Genomic DNA, 17,281 nt, shown 5'->3' on the forward strand with positions numbered 1-17,281 from the left:
GTGGAAAAAACGAAGGAAGCAGTTTTCGAGTCATCCATTGAAAAAAATTTTTTGCTTCAAATGAAATGAACTGAAGCACTTGACGAACGAAAAAGTGATAGTCCAGTCATGTTTGAAAAGAGGAATGTTCATCGTGACTTGATAACAAGAAACACGATGACTAACACGAAAATGATATTGCTCGAAATGAAGCGATTCTGCGGAGAGTTCATTTTCTTTTCTTTGTTTCGAAAGTGCAGAACCCTGACAGCAAGTGTCCCCAAGAAATTCATGATTTGGCAGCCGAGTTGTTCGTGCGGAAAACGGAGCAAGCCTTTCGTGACAAGTACAACCGTAAATGGCCAAGCCTACATGTATGAGTACCTGAAGAAACGTCTGCTTCCGTTTCTCAAATCACACAACGTTCCTACATTTTTTTTTTTGGCCGAATCTAGCTTCTTGTCACTACTCCAAGGACGTTCCGGTGTGGTACAAGACGAATGGGGTCAATTTCGTGCCGCAGGATCTCAATCCCCCAAACACACCGGAGTTGCGGCCGATCGAAAGATACTGGGCTATAATGAAGCACGAACTCCGTAAGCATGGTTTAAAGCAGACAAAAATGTCGATTCAACCGTTGTACAAAGGGAATTAAGAAGAAAGTTCGGGCATTTGGAATTGTTGAAGAAATAGAGTGAACTAAAGATACGTAAACCAAGCTTATATGAGATATGAACAAAAGAAACTAGTGCTTTCTAAAAAAATAACTAAAAATGGAAAATGAGCCCCTTGATCGAGGGGTGCTCCGATTAGCATACAACTTTTGATTTTTAGAATTTGAACTTAAATGAGCATTCCCTCCAAATTTGGTCCAAATCGGAAGGTCGTTTGTGACCACTTGGCGCGGAATGACCCATATAGTATTACATTCCATGACAATTTCGTGACAATCGGTTGAGCGACTTATTTTTGGCAAGAACTTCTAAGTGATGCAATTTAACTGTGGACACCCTTTACAATACGTAATTGTTGGAGTGAATCTACTTTTAGGATTTCCACCGTATACCTAAGTAGCAATGATGTCAGATATGCATGAAATTGCAAATATCCAACACGGTCTACCATGGCAAATTTGATCGAATGACAGTCACAGATTTACAAACAGTAAAAAAAATAATAGGTAAATTGCTTCTGGCATTGAAGGTACAAGAAAACGAAAAAAATGCAAATTCATGTTCCAAGAACGTTACGAAAAGACGAGCCCAAGCGACCTGCCACGTGCCGCATCGATCGATCACAACAACCGATGCGCCATAGAAGTGATGAGCTAGGAGAGACCAGCCTAGCAACAGCCTATGTTGCGATGACCAAGGATCGAACGTTATTGGTTTGTGCTGTTAAAGTTTATAAAAGGTTTATTTAGTTAGTCTTAAGCGAGCGTCCGATTGTAACCGGTCTAAAAGGTGAATAAATCAAGCGTAAGTATTCAAATCGACTATCTGCTTTTGTAAACAATCACTTCAATCGACGATTTTTCTTACCTGCTAACTCACCCACGCAAACAAACACCATCATCAGGTAGGGGAGTCTTTCCCCCACCTAGCTGGTGGTGTTCGTTTCTGTGAGTGAGCTTTCAGTTGCCACAAATCATCGATTGAAGTGATTGTTTTTCAAAAGCAGATACGTCGATATGAATAGTTACGCTTGAAATATTCTTTTTATAACACTCGTTAACATTCGAGCGTTACTTGTACATAGGCAGGTCCCAGTAAACATTGGAGCCGGATATAGGCGACAAAAGCATGAACGATGGCAGGCACGAAAAATGCAATGTCGTCACCAACGACGGCGGCGTCGGCGAGCAAACACCGGGAAATTTGTATCATGTTTCAATTTCGGATGTCACCCAGGTGCAGCTAAATACATTCACAAAGTGGAAGTGAATTCCTAATGCAGGCTAAGTTAAACAACCAGTTTTTTGTCTAATCCTAATTGATTTTTGTTGAAACCAAAATCCACTTACTATTATCTACGATTCAATAAGCTACAAAGTGGAAAGCTAACGAACGCAATAAATCAAATGCCACACCGTTGTTCTCTATTTGCCTAACAAATTGTGAACAGGCAGCCCTAATAGGCAACACACGTGTGTGGTGCTGCAGATTGGGTGTTTTTTGTTTACCTTGCTGCCAACCTACATACTGAATAACTATATCTACTTTGTTGAGCTTCACGATGTGCGATCAAAGTTGCGACAGTAAATGTTATTGCTCGTTGTTTGTTGGCAAATATTTATGAAAAGGGGAGAGTTGTACAACAATGCCGGTAGATTGGCCGGTTTCACGCTCTTGTTTAGATCAATCAAAATAATCAGTAGGAGCAGGGCTTCTATTTTGATGGTGATCCACTGGTAGTCGTAACAGCAAGGCGCAGCAAGCATTCATTAAGGGGTTAGGTCACTGCACAGTGCAGTGGTTTGAAACGGACTTACCGTCCATGTTTCATTTACAACCCTATTTTTAGTATAAATTTGCGCCTTCGAAGTATGGTGCTCGAATTAGTAAGCAATGATGTAGGGAGGATTTACATGTCAGTGATCAAAAGGTCAACTTACCTTTACAAAGAAAATTCAGAATGTATAATTTTGAAATCAAGAAATAAGAACGGAAATAAAAAAGGACAACAGGAAAACTGAGGTTTCCGGATGGGAAACGAAAACCTGTTAGATCTTTCCCGCTCAGACCGCCGGACAGTAAAGTCCATATTTTACCAAGAGAACATTGAAACGGATATTTAAGGCAATTGAAAAGTAAATCTAAAGCTAGAAGTGAAGTGAATTGAACCGAAATGTAAAGTATTTTTATATTTTCACAGTTTATTTAAAGTAAATCGTGAGCAGGGTTGCTTCCACTCACTTTCTATAAAAACATATTTTTCGGAATTATGCAATCATTAGATGATATAATGATATGCTGTACTCGTAAGTAACGAGACGAGGGTTTAAAGTATGTGTTTGACTCATAAAACCTGCCAATTTTGCTTTCAGAGCGTCACAATAAGCGATCTTATGATTCGTGAGCGTTCACTCAGAGTGAGCACTCACGAGTCGTAAAATTGCTGATTGTGACGCACTGAAAGCAATATTGACAGATTTTATGTATCAAACACATACTTCACGTCCTTATCTTGTAATTTACAAGCACTAATTATCACTATACCATCTCATGATTTCATAATTCTGAAAAACCTTTTTTTATAGCAAGTGAGTGGACGTAACCCTGATCGTGAGTCGTGAATAGCTTGTAAAGTCTTTAAAGTAAGTGCGTGGGGTACTAATTTCAATTCATCCACAGTCACAAAACGTGAACACGTGCATCATTGGAGTTTTGACGAGTGCGTTTCCTGGAGATTGTGCGGGCTAGAACGTTTGCCTAGCTACGGCTTCAACAGCACCCAAAAGCTATCCGCATGCTATCGGCGGGACTGGGGGCGATCCCCTGGGACTATTATTCGTCTCGTGGGTGCGGGCCACTAAGAATAGTTGCAGAGTGCGTGGTCATCGAAGAAGGAAGTTTGGCCTCGCGAGCACCACCTGCTACAACGTGGTTGCTACAATCCACGAGTGGGCTGTCTGGTAGAATCTTGCCTCTGCCAGAGCGAATCGCCCAGACTCACGTCCCGGATAAACAACTACCAGTCCCGATTAGAGTTCAGCACATCTCCGTCAACGCCGAAGAAAACCAGTAGTTCTCTTCGTGGTATCTTTACGTGATTGAAAAGCACCGTACCGGCGCCCAGGTCGCCCCGTAGTACGGAGCGTTGTATCACTGCAGTCGGCGTTCCGCTGGTTCGTTAACAAGTGCGACCAGTGCTGAGATTTGTCATTGTCATTGACAGACTTTCACACGATATTGGCGTTGACGGCACCGTCGAAAAATTGTCTCTTATAGAAAAGATTGCCCAGTTTCTTATGGGATTTTTTCGGTGGAGTGAAAGGATAGTACGAAGTCCGCCATGTTTCACGCACAGTCTGACGTTGGCTAATGGATTTTACCATAGAAGTAAAGAGCTATAGAGTCGCCGTCAATGCCAATTGATTAATCAACGTAATTTCGTGCAATCTGTGTCACATTATTGTTATTCATGCAGTTCAAAACGTAGATGCTTGTTCAAATCACTTAATTTCGTTACAAATTTAGCTAACAAAAAAAAAACTGCACATGGTTTGCCTTGAGGATGACTGTTAGCTCAAATGAGTAACCATAGCAGAATTTTGAATATCGCCGTGTATTGTCGAGATTTTGCAGCACTGAGTGCCACCACCCGTCGGTGTATCCGTTCCGGTGCACATCTCCATCATCGCTAGATGGAAGCTGGGAATACGGCAGTCAGGTTCAATGAGTCATTATCATATGAATATGAGCTGCTATCCGCCTCATCATTCACTGCGTCGTGAGAGTGTGAATGATTGAAAAGTAAACAAGTCACTGACAGCACTGACAGCAGAGCACTCAGTCTGTAGCTTAGGTGGCGGCCAGGGTAGACGCGATTCGCGATGCGACGCGACGCGACGCGAATTTTGACAAGTCGCGCGAAGTCGCGCGACCGAGCAAGAACAAGCCTGACATGCCACGGTGAACGCGAACGAATGCGACGCGATGAGCGATTACCATGCGACCAAACACTGCATGCACTGGTTTGTCGCTCGATTACCGCGCGAAAAGTCGTTTATGTTTTGTTTTCTTCTTCAAACAGATTTCGGGTCGCATTTCGGTATCTGTCAGTTGTTCTCTCGTGATTTAAAATAAAAAAAAATCAATTTTGAATTCACGATGGCGGAAACAGAACCTGCTACCGGAATCGATGCAGAATATTTTATCGGTGCTGTTTTCTTGCGGGAAGAATTGTGGGATCAAACCTCCCGACAATACCGGAACCGTGTGCTGGTGGAGAAAGGGTGGAAGGAACTTGAGAAGGAGTTTTCGATTCCCGGTAAGTTCAATATTTTATTTTCGCTGTACTGGGGAGCAAACTTCACAAATTTGGTGCATTCGACTTATTTATAGCAGCACGTATTTTCATGACTGATTCGACTCTTTCTTTAATTCTTAATTGTTATTGTATATTTTCAGCAAATGAATTGAAAAAAAAGTGGAAGAACCTTCGAGATACCTACGCCAGGGAACTGCGCAAGCTGCCGGTACCTAAATCCGGTGATGCAGGAGATAAAAGCAGCCACAGCACTTGGCCATATTTTACCTGCATGCAGTTCTTGAGGCAGCAGATGAAACCCCGAAAATCAACCGGAAACCTTAAGATTCCACACACACCAACAGCCAATGATCAGGACGATGAAATCGATTATGGCGAAGTGGAGGCATTGGAGGTAACAGAAGGCTGGTTTGAAGTAGCCGACCCTTCTATCGCTGGATCTTCGGGCTCACCCTTGCAACCTCCGGCCAAAAAAATCAAAAAGTCTTCGGAGAGAAGCCAGCACGCTGCGCGGCTGCTGGAAATCGAAGGGAGGAAGCTTGAACTGCTTGAGAAAAAGGCTGAGAACAATCGCGATGAAGATGTTGTTTTCTTAGAAAGTTTGCTACCGCACGTGAGAAAACTGGAGGGTGCCCACAAGCTGGAACTTAGGATTAAAATCCAAGAAGTTGTTCTCGACTATGTGTACAGAAAGGCCCAATGCTCGCACACTGAAAGTGAAGGTGATATTTTTTAGTTATATAAGTTTTTCAGCTTTTTTGTTAAATTTTGAGTGTAATTAGATGTTTTTGAATATTTTATAAACGAGAATGGATAATGTTCTGGTTTTTTTAATTTTCAATGCATGGCACAAATATAAACAAAACCTCCAATATTCAGAAAATACTTCTACGAATTCCTCAGAAGTTCTACATGCTTCTGAAAAGCTTTACGAACTTTTAAAAAGCTTCTAAAGATTTATTAAAACTTCTACAGACGTCCCAAACGTTCTGTAGATAATGGCAAACCTGGCAGCTTCGATGATGAAACACGGTCGAGAATTTAGCGGCAACAGAAACGGTAGGAGCAACCAGCAGGAAACGAAAACAACGGCATTAAAAAGAATACGGAACAGCAGCACCACACACCGAGTTGCACCGAGATGCAACAATTCATCCACTTTCAAAGAAATTTAACACGAGTCAAAAGTGATTTAGTTTAAAGAGGTTCGTCCTCGTCTATTTGCGAACCGAGACTGATACGTTATCGAGTCCCACCCTAATAAATAAGTACCATATACCAATGATAACACAAATGGTTCAACGATACCATATGGCTAGGAAGATAACCCGAATAAGTTATTAAGCTCTTCTTCTGCTTATTTTCTATGCGGGCAACGATCTACTTTTCCTAGCCTAACTATGCGAAAACGATAGATACCATGATTGAACACCGATCAGAAAATGGAGCGAAATTTATTTGGCACCAATACACCAAATTTCTTAAATCTTGTTCGGTACTTCTTTTGCTGGATCGTTCTGTAAAATATAATTTTTACCAAAAGCTTTTTTAACCAATATTATCATTTCAAAGTTGACTGTTCTTCGGTTCTCTGTTATGAATAGTAAGTACTTTAGTTTTTTGTTACAATCTGCTCAATTTACGCCAAAAATATAAATATATTACATTTCTGGACCAATTGTTTTCAGACGCCTCAACCACAAATTTTTTGCGTAGTTTACTATGCGGCCAATAACCTCGGGCAGGTTTTTCATTGATTGATTGATGCGATTCATATGCTTATACAAAAATAAATGGTTTATGAGTCAAATTAATCTTTTGGTGTGATGTTTGATGAAATAAATAATTGATTAATCAATAAGAATCATATTTTTTGGGATTCATTTAGGAAAATAAAGTACAGAATTTTCGGTAAAAAAGATACTGAACACTATTGTAAACTTTGCCAATCATTCAGTAAAATTTACAGTCCCAGATCAATACATTTTGACAGCTCACAAGAAGAAAATTTACTGAACGGATTGTAAATAAAAAATTACCGAATGTTCAGCTGTTCCATATTCGGTAAAAAATTACAGCATACAGTAAAAAAATCTTAATGTGAGGGTCTCATTCTCGTCGAGCTCGCTGATAGTTGATTACAATTGAATATGCATCGCTATTGGGTTCTAAAGGTAATATAATATTGAGTTCACTTTAATTAAGAAGTTTACAAACAGTAGATGTCTCAAAACTTTGTTGAATTTCTCGAAATTTTAATGAACTTCCCAAAACATCCACGGAATTTTCAGAAGATCAACGAGCTACTTCGAGGTTCTACAAAGTACTCAAAATACCTTAGGATTTAAAAAAGTTTTTTTTTTGTCATTATTAGGTATGCGTTCTGAAAACTTCTCGGAAGTTCTGGGAAGATCTTCCAGGAAAATCTGCGAAGTTCATTCATGAAGCTCTGGAATATTCTTCTAGGAAGTTCTGAAAAGTTCATACTGGAAGTTCTAGAAAGTTTTTCCAGGAATTTTTGGGAAGTTCTTTCAGGATACCAACTTCCTACAATTTCATGAAAGAACTTCCTAGAGCTTCCCAAAACTTCCTGGAAATTCTTCCTCGAACATCCTAGAACTTCCAGGAAGTTCTAGGTAGTTCTTCCAGGAAGTACTGGGAATTTTTTGTGCAGGAATTTCTAGTAAGTTTATTCAGGAAGTTCTTGATTTTTTTTCCTGGAAGGTCTGGGAAGTTATTCTACAAAGTTCTGGAAAGTTCTTACAGGAAGGGCTGGAAAGTTCTTCCTGGAAATTCTGGGATGTTCTAGGAAGTGCCTTCAGGAAGTTAACTTCCTAGAACTTCCTGAAAGAACTTCTTAGAACTTCTTGGAAAAACTTCCCAGAACTTCATGGAAAAACTTACTACCTGTAAAAACTTCTTAGTACTTCTCGGAAGACCTTTCAGGAAGTTCATCTAGAATGTTCTGGGAAGTTTTTCCAGGAAGTTCTTGTAAGCTTTTCCAGGAAGTTCTATGAAGTTCCTGGAAGTTCTTCCAGAAAGATCTGGGAAGTTCTGGGATATTCTTCCAGGATGTTCTGGTAAGGTCTTCCAGGATGTTTGGTGTAAAAATTTGTTTCAATGGAGACACTGGTATGCTGGTACGATGGACGAAATAGCAAAACAAGAAACAATCGTATATTTTTTATTTCGGTTTCTATTCCAATTCCTTGGTACTGCACACAAAATCACGGAACGTGTCCCTAATCTGCTTTCCTGTTCGTCGGTAGCTATGGTTGAATGTTTGTCTGGTTACCTTTTTGTTATTTTCAAGGAAACCTTCTCCATCTGCCTGAATACTCTGATATCCTTCCTTATCAATAATTACATTATGCAAAACGCATATGGCCTTTACTATGAGCTCCGCAACTTCTGGATCCGTTTCGATGGGTTTCCAAAGCAACCTCCATTTTGCATTAATCGCTCCAAATGCACACTCGACTGACTTTCTAGCCCTAGATAGTCTCGAATTGAAATATTCTTCATCTGCTGTCCCATCTCTTCGTGCATATGGCCTTAAAACATGTTGTAGAAGCGGATAAGCCTCGTCGGCAAGAAAAACATATGGCATTGATGTATTCGTTCCAGGTAGGTAGGCATCTTGAGGGATATTTAATGCTCCTGTCTCCATTAATTTAAACAAAGTGGAAGCATTGAATGTTCCGCCGTCACTTTGTTTGCCATATCCACCCACTTCTACTGAAATGAACTTGCAGTTAGCATCAGCTACCCCTTGAAGCACAATCGAAAAATAATGTTTGTAGTTGTAGAACATCGTCCCCGAGTTAGAGGGACATCGAATTCGAATGTGTTTTCCATCGATACTCCCAATGCAATTGGGAAAGTTCCACATTTCCCAATAGTCCTGCGCAATCTGTTTAAAACACTGCTCGGTCGTTGGTGGCATGTGTATCGGTTGGAGTGTTTCCCATAGTGCAAGGGACGTTTCTTTCACAATTTCCGCTGCCGTCGATCGACCGATGCGAAATGAATACGACAAGGCATAAAACGATACACCTGTAGCAAAGAACCTACAAGTATATTCAAGATGCAAAAGATTGGAAGGATACCAATGTTTTCTTGTTTACCTGAGTGTGATAATCAATTTTTCTCTAGGAAGTATCGGTTGCTGCACAAAGTTTGTCCACTGCTTAGTAAGACGTTCTTCAATAAGTCCCAGTACGTAGTTGAACGTTTCAATCCTCATCCGGGTATAGTTCCGAAATTTAGCGGGGTGTTTCACCAAGTCTGGATACAAATGATGATATTCGCCGTATATTTGCCGTTTCTGGTTGATTGGGTGTACCCCAAACTCTCGATCATCTTCAAAAAAAAAATCGTCGCGCAGCATCAGAAGCAAAATATTCTTCATCAGAATCAGAATCAAAATCCATTTCTGTACAATTTTAATTAAACTGTAAACTGAAGTGCGTAGGCAATGACAATGACAATGACATATGAAGACATCCAATGAGGGGTAAACAGGTTATGCCATGTGAATTCGTCGTCTCGTTCGTTCTTTCACTATATTAATCGTTGACGAAATGTGACGTCAAACTCCGTCACCCATGTGAACAGTGGGAGAAGGGAAGTAACAACAAATTCTCTAGGCCACTCCTGTTTGCATCTCATTGCACGATATCGCTTCTGATCGCGTTCACTCTGGCTATCGAGTCGCGTTAAAAATCGCTTCCGCTTCGATCGCTTCACGTCGCGTCGCGTCGCATCGCGAATCGCGTCTACCCTGGCCGTACCCTTAGTCAGCACGTTTATTCCTAAAAGGAAGAGGAGATAACACGGGGGCGAAAACGAACCACTTTTCTGTCAAACGCGAGCCAGCTCGTGTTTGGCCGATTTGAAGTGCGTAAGATAGAGATAGATATACATAGAGATAAAAGAGTAAGAAGCCAGTTGTCTCCTCTTCCTCTTAGGTTTATTATTCCGTGATGGTACCCAATCATTGTTCTGAGTGACTAAGCATTTATTTCCTATGTAAAATGCCTCAATAGGCTCTTTGCATACACCATCAATGTAGAGTGCGCTAGCCAATTTTAAAGTAAAAGTCATCCAATGCATTTGTTTACATCATAATGACGATTTTCAAAACTCAAAACAATGTACATTTTATTGCACAACTTGCAAATTTCCATCGGGAGTGGTCGTATTTTTCGATTATCTATAGATCTGATCTGATTTCCAGCTGAAATAACCACACATTAAAAATCCGGAAGATCATAACCGCTGGGACAATTTAATAAATCTTAATTTTTCTCATCAAAACTATATGGAAGCACCAGCCGGATCACTGCAAACCCGATACAGAAAACAAAATATTCCACGTGGATGATGACTTCAAGGTGAGGTGAAAATATTGTCCTCTTCCTTTTTTTTTAACTCTTTATTTGTTCCAAATTCAAAATAAATAACATTTCATTTTTATCCTAGGTGCTCCAGTTACTACAGTAACTTACCAGCCTTAATTGTTATGATATATATCTAAGTGTTTTTACATTGTTCCTGTCTTGGCAATTCAGTATTTTAAACAGGTTTTTTTAAACCTGCATGTCAGTATAACAATTGATAGCTTAAAACTAAAAAACTAAAACTAAATCTTATCTAAGTATAAAGGGAATTAATCGTTGCAATTGAGGATTGTAACGATTTTTGCCTGAAATTATTCATTATTTTGTTGGACATTTGTGCTAAAGTCTCAACATTCGAAATTCTATGTACTTCGGTAGTACTGTACCAGGGAGGCAACTTCAAAATCATTTTCAGAACTTTGTTCTGAATCCTTTGAAGTGCTTTTTTCCTGGTAGTGCAACAACAAGACCATATTGGCACAGCGTAAAGCATGGCCAGTCTAAAAACTTGGTTAAATATTAGAAGTTTATTCGTCAGGCAAAGTTTGGATTTCCTGTTTATAAGAGGATACAAACATTTTATATATTTGTTACATTTGGCTTGAATTCCCTCAATGTGATCCTTAAAAGTTAATTTTTGGTCAAGTACTAATCTAAGATATTTCACTTGGTTTGACCAGGAAATTAGAACTCCGTTCATAGTGACTATGTGACTACTACTAGGTTTCAAAAACGAAGCTCTAGGATTATGTGGAAACATTATAAGTTGAGTTTTGGAAGCGTTGGGAGAAATTTTCCATTTTTGTAAATAAGAAGAAAAAATATCGAAACTTTTCTGCAGTCTGCAGCAAATAACACGAAGACTTCTTCCTTTAGCGGAAATGCCTGTGTCATCAGCGAACAAAGATTTGTGGCAACCCTGAGGCAAATCAGGGAGGTCCGAAGTGAAAATGTTATACAATATAGGCCCAAGAATGCTACCCTGAGGAACTCCTGCTCTAACAGGTAGTCGATTAGAATTGGAATTTTGATAATTTACCTGCAGAGTTCTGTCAGTTAAATAATTTTGAACTAATTTCATAATATAAAGTGGAAAATTAAACTTTTTCAATTTAGCAATCAAACCTTCATGCCAAACACTGTCGAATGCTTATTCTATGTCTAGAAGAGCAACTCCAGTTGAGTGGCCTTCAGATTTGTTTGAACGAATTAAATTGGTAACTCTTAAGAGTTGATGAGTAGTTGAATGCCCATGGTGAAATCCAAACTGCTCATCTGCAAAAATTGAGTTCGTATTGATGTGAAGCATCATTCTATTCAAAATTATTTTTTCAAAAAGTTTACTTATTGAAGAAAGCAAACTTATTGGACGGTAGCTAGAAGCTTCAGCTGGATTTTTATCCGGCTTCAAAATTGGAACAACTTTTGCATTTTTCCATTTATCAGGAAAGTATGCCAAATGGAAACATCTGTTAAATAATTTTACCAGGAAAGACAAGGTACTCTCTGGGAGTTTTTTGATGAGGATATAGAAAATTCCATCATCACCTGGAGCTTTCATATTTTGAAACTTTTTAGTTATAGACCTTACTTCGTCCAAATCAGTCCCCCAGGAATCATCAAAAATATTTTCCCGAGAGAAAATATTCCGAAAATCCCGAGCAACCTGATTCTCAATAGGACTAGTAAGACCCAAACTGAAATTATGGGAACTCTCGAATTGCTTAGCAAGTTTCTGAGCTTTTTCCAAATTTGTGATCAAAATTTTACCACCTTCTTTAAGCGCTGGAATTGGCATTTGAGGTTTTTTCAAAATTTTTGTGAGTTTCCAAAAGGGTTTGGAACTCGGGTCTAATTTAGAAACATTATTTTCAAAAGTTTTGTTCCTCAGGGTAGAGAATCGCTTTTTAATTTGTTTTTGCAAATCCCGCCAGATAACTTTCATGGCAGGATCGCGTGTTCTTTGAAATTGTCTCCTACGGACATTTTTAAGACGGATCAAGAGCTGAAGATCATCATCTATTATAATTGAATCGAATTTAACCTCGCATTTTGGTACTGAGGCAGCTCTTGCTTCAACTATAGAAGTAGTCAGAGATTCAAGAGCATAATTAATTTCATCTTTGGTTTGCAAAGGAATGTTTGGATCGAAGTTATATTCCATAAATGTTCGATATTGCTCCCAATCAGCCCTATGGTAATTGAAAGTAAAGCTGTTGGGATTAGAAATTATTTCTTGGGATATTTCAAAAGTTACTGGAAGGTGATCAGAACCGAAGTCAGCATGGGTAACCAATTGGCTACAAAGATGACATGAATCAGTTAAGACCAAATCAATAGTTGAGGGATTTCTTGCAGAAGAAAAGCATGTTGGGCTGTTTGGATATTGAATAGTGTAATAACCTGCAGAACAATCATCAAACAGAATATTACCATTGGAATTGCTTTGAGCATTATTCCATGAGCGGTGTTTTGCATTAAAATCACCAATAATGAAGAATTTAGACCTATGACGGGTAAGTTTCTGGAGGTCACCCTTGAGAAAATTCTTTTGCTGGCCTACGCATTGGAATGGCAAATAGGCAGCTATAAACGTAAGTTGTCCAAATTTTGTTTCAACAGAAACTCCCAAAGTTTCAAAAACTTTGGTTTCAAATGAAGAAAGAATTTTATGCTTGATTCGTCTATGAATAATGATGGCAACGCCACCACAGGGTCCATCAAGACGATCATTTCTATAAATCAAGTAATTTGCGTCCTTCTTAACCTTATGGTCAGGTTTAAGGAACGTTTCAGTTATAACGGCAATATGCACGTTATGAACTCTTAAAAAGTTAAATAGCTCGTCTTCATTATCTTTAAGAGATCGAGCATTCCAATTTAAAATGTTTAATGCTTTAAAATCCATTACTGAATTTTAAAGTCATGACAATATTATTAGCAAATTTTACTCCAGTTTGAATAGCATCAAACATGGAGTTAGATTTAAGCATATCAGAAATCATGTCAATTAATGAATTCTGTAAAAATTCCATTTTAGGAGCAGTAATGCTTCCTAAGTCAAAATTGTCAAAATTTCCGTTAGAACGTTGGTTAGTATTTTGATTTCTACCCGCTGCAATAGCAGCATAGGTAGCTCCATTAACTCGCTGAACATTGTTAGCAGCGAGGGGAGTAGGTACAGATGAAACATTTGAAGCAGGGGTGATATTTGTACCTACGGGTACGAATGTAGAATTTGTTCCTCGCTGACCGTTGTTAACAGCAGAGGAATTTATACCTGGTCGGAAACGTGGAGCGTTTCCTACCTGTCGGTTAGAACGAGATTGTAGGATCGCTTTGCGAGTCTTACATTCCCAAAAATTGGATTTGTGGTTTTCACCACAATTTGAACATTTAAATTTCTTAGGATCTTCCTTCACAGGACAGTCGTCCTTTGCGTGAGAGGAATCACCACAATTCATGCATTTAGCTGGCATGTAGCAATTTTTAGTTCCGTGACCCCATCCCTGGCACTTACGGCACTGAGTGAGGTTTTGAAAATTTCCTTCAGTCTTCCTGAAGTGTTCCCACTTCACTCGGACATGGAGCATAAGGCTAGCTTTTTCTAAGGCGTTAAGGTTGTTTAGTTCACTAGACTTGAAGTGAACTAAATAAAAATCATTAGAAATCCCGTTGCGCGAATCGCCAGGACGGGATTTCATTTTCATTTTGATTACTTGGAGTGGCACAACTCCAAGTAATTTTGCCAGTTCATCTTTGATCTGATCCAGGGATTCACCACTGGGCAGTCCTTTCATGACAACCTTGAACACACGTTCAGTTTTGGTGTCGTAAGTAAAAAATTTGTGCTTCTTCTCAGTAAGATACTTGAGAAGACATTTAAATCCGTCCAAGGTTTCAGCCAATACACGGCATTCACCCCGACGTCCAATTTGTAGTGAAAACTTAACTTTCACGAAATTCAAAAGTTCCATGCGAAGAGCATGGAAATCGGTAGTGGTTATCACAATAGGGGGAATCTTTTCCTTCTTGGCATTAAGCCGGGAAAGTTTACTAGAATTTTTTTTGGATGATGGATCATTCTCATCATCCGTGAGCAAATCAAATTGATTACTCAAATTAATTTCTTCAGAAGGGGGGTCAAGAGTTTGCCCCTTTCTTTTGCGTTTAGGCGCCATGGCTGCAGTAAATTTTTTATCCAAATCGACTTCCAAGCAGATTACTATAAGAATCTGAAGGATCGAAGAGGAATTTTCCAAATCGATATCCAAGAAGGATTACCTCGGGTAGGGTCCAAACAAGGATCGAAGAGGAATAAGAGGAGTTGAACAAGGTAGAAAATTTTTACAGGTTGAGCACTGAAAAGTGCTGTTTAAATTTGTTGTAGCTTTAGGTAGTAGTAACACTTCCTTAAGCAAAAAGCAAATAGATCCGCACGGCAAGAGAGCACGATGCGGACTGAAGGAGAATGATTCTAAATTCTACCATTAGATGTTAACACTGCTCAAGTTGAATCAAATAGAGATCGATATCTTTTTTCTTGTTTTCCGTCGATCTTGTTTTCCGTGCTGAGCACCAATGCTACCGACGCCAGGGAGGCAGCTCCCACACCTGGACCCTACCTATCGACCCATCAACTCATGAACCAGGGACCAACGGTTTTACTTCCCTTCCTAAGAAAGACGTGACCAGTGATATGTATGCCTTAGAAACATCCCATCGACCTCGGCTGAGATTGAACCCATTGGGGTGACAAAGCAGTCATGCTTAACCACTACACCTCCGGCGCCGACTGATTTCTTTTCAACATAGCGACATCGAATGTTCAGCAAAGTTGGAATGGGCGCCGAGAGCCATCTAGAGTGGCCATGAATTACTCGTATAGATGGTTCCAAGAATCCAGATGTGGCGAGATCCAGCTTTCGGTCAATGGTATGATGTCTATTTACTACTGGATGAAAAATTATAATGTTTGAGCCGTCGGACGTTATCAGTACATGAAGTTTAGGATGTATCCTATTTGGAACCTTGTAGGAATCGGGTCTGGGTATCCAGATGAGGTCAAATTCACCTGTTGGTCCATGGCATGATGTGTGTTTACTTCTTGATGAAAAATCATTAATTTTGAGCCGTCGCACGGTATCAGTACATGAGGTTTTGGAAGTGTCCATTTGTGCCCTATCGGAACCGGTGCCAGGTAGGCTATATGGCCAAATTGAAGAAATCCTTATAAGGGTGCCATTTTATGAACCTTCATCTTTCATTTGAGGCCAAGAGATCAAGAATCGGTTCAAAAATTTATTTTTGGGGGCGAGTTGCAGTTTGGGTCGTTTTTGACCCGCTAATGTACAATGTGTAACTTGATCCTAATGCATTGGAACTTAACGAAACTTTGTTTAATTTAAAAACAAACTTCATAAAAGTTCTTCTTTTAGTTTTGGACTACATATAAATTTCGTAGAAATTCAGGAAACTTTGTAGAACTAAGCAAGACATCGACGAAATTCTAAAAAGTATGGGGAACTTTGTAGAATTTCAGTGAACTTCATAGAAATTCTGATATAATTTTGTTGATAGCGGCACCGGTGGTGTAGCGGTAAGCGTGATTACCTCTCACCCCAGCAGGCCTGGGTTCAATCCCAGTCGGCGCCGCCAGGATGTTCTGAGGCATAACATCTCTGATCACGCCTTCCTTCAGAAGGGAAGTAAAACCGTTGGGTCGATAGGTAGGGTCCAGGTGTGGGAGCTGCCTTCCTGGCATCGATAGCATTGGTGCTCAGCACGGAAAACAAGATCGACGGAAAACCAAATCAAGGAAAAAAATAATTTTGTTGAAGTTAAGTGAATTAAGTAGCAATTTGAGGAACTTCGTAAGACTTTATAGCAGTACTGGGATTGTTTTTAAAGTTCAAGGAACTTCGTTGAAGATCAGGGAATTTTTTAGAAGCTCAGGCAGTATTGCAAAAGTTCAGCATACTTCTTAGCACTTCAGGGTTTTATTTGAGATCATACTGGATGTTCAGGAAATTTTGTAGAAAAGGTTCAAGATCTTTCCTAAAGTTTGGAGAAGATCATGGATGTGTTGAGATCTTGTTCGAATTGAGAGAATTAAAAAAAACATGGAAGTTGAATGAAGTTAATCGAACTTCGTAGAAGTTGAGAGAATTTTGAAGAAGTAAAGATAAGGGAACTTTATAGATGTCCAAAGAACTTTGGTAGCAGCGCCGGTGGTGTAGTGGTAAACGTGATTGCCTCTCTCACCCCAATGGGTCTGGGCTCAATCCCAGCCGGCGCCGTGTTTTTCCGCCTCAGGAATTGTTGGGTGCCACCTTCGCCACCTGCTGAGTACGGTGCTGCACCTGTGTGAAGGAATTCTGCCACCGAAACAGGCGTTATACTCAAAAGGTCTAAACAACCACTACCGACACTACACGGCTTATCTAGGGTGTACGGTTGTAGAAGATAATAACACTTAAATTAACCGACCAGCAGCCCAACTGTTTCAAAAGAGGCACATTATCTTCCAAAAAGGTGAAAATGTTCCACACTCTTTGAAAAACCGTGTTGGGCTCTCGGAAATTTTTCAGAACAGTTCTCATGGCGTGAAACAATGTGTTTGAACTGAGCTAATCTGAAACCATAAAGATATTCAAATGGTTTGTTAATTTTTTGTTTCGATTGATTGACCATTGCCTTTACTGTCTCACCCGGGTATTTTTGTACGTAGGACAAGTCCTACCTGCCCCAATACGTGTTGATGCTCAATTCACTCTACTATGACAAGACCCAATTTTTAAAGCAGCAAGGTTGTTTTTATTCAGAGCCGATTAAGTTAACATTGTCATAACCGTTTCTGCTCCAAAATACCCACAACCAAGCTCCAATTTCAATCACTACACTGACGT

General features: G+C 39.6%; 2 protein-coding genes across 3 annotated transcripts in view; both read right to left on the reverse strand.

Moving 5' to 3' along the window:
* Lrrk (Leucine-rich repeat kinase) overlaps positions 1-17,281 on the reverse strand; it is a 63,705-nt gene that overhangs the window by 44,810 nt on the left and 1,614 nt on the right. The gene's annotated exons all lie outside the window — the stretch shown is intronic.
* LOC135707109 (uncharacterized) lies at positions 8,168-9,497 on the reverse strand. The gene is made up of 2 exons (XM_065228842.1): positions 9,099-9,497; positions 8,168-9,041 (listed from the first exon to the last, which is right to left on the reverse strand). Exons 1-2 carry the CDS (start codon positions 9,380-9,382, stop codon positions 8,168-8,170), a joined length of 1,158 nt encoding a protein of 385 aa, XP_065084914.1. The 5' UTR covers positions 9,383-9,497.

The sequence above is a fragment of the Ochlerotatus camptorhynchus genome, unplaced genomic scaffold, assembly GCF_037179485.1.
Source record: "Ochlerotatus camptorhynchus isolate MF236.1 unplaced genomic scaffold, CSIRO-AGI_Acam_v1.1 ptg000304l, whole genome shotgun sequence".
NCBI lineage: Eukaryota > Metazoa > Arthropoda > Insecta > Diptera > Culicidae > Ochlerotatus > Ochlerotatus camptorhynchus.

Excerpts from the sequence above, each read along its gene's own strand:
- LOC135707109 (XM_065228842.1), bottom strand. The coding sequence starts at position 9,382 with ATGAAGAATATTTTGCTTCTGATGCTGCGCGACGATTTTTTTTTTGAA. Across the intron at positions 9,042-9,098 it reads AAATTGATTATCACACTCAG|GTTCTTTGCTACAGGTGTAT; the intron begins GTAAACAAGAAA and ends ATATACTTGTAG.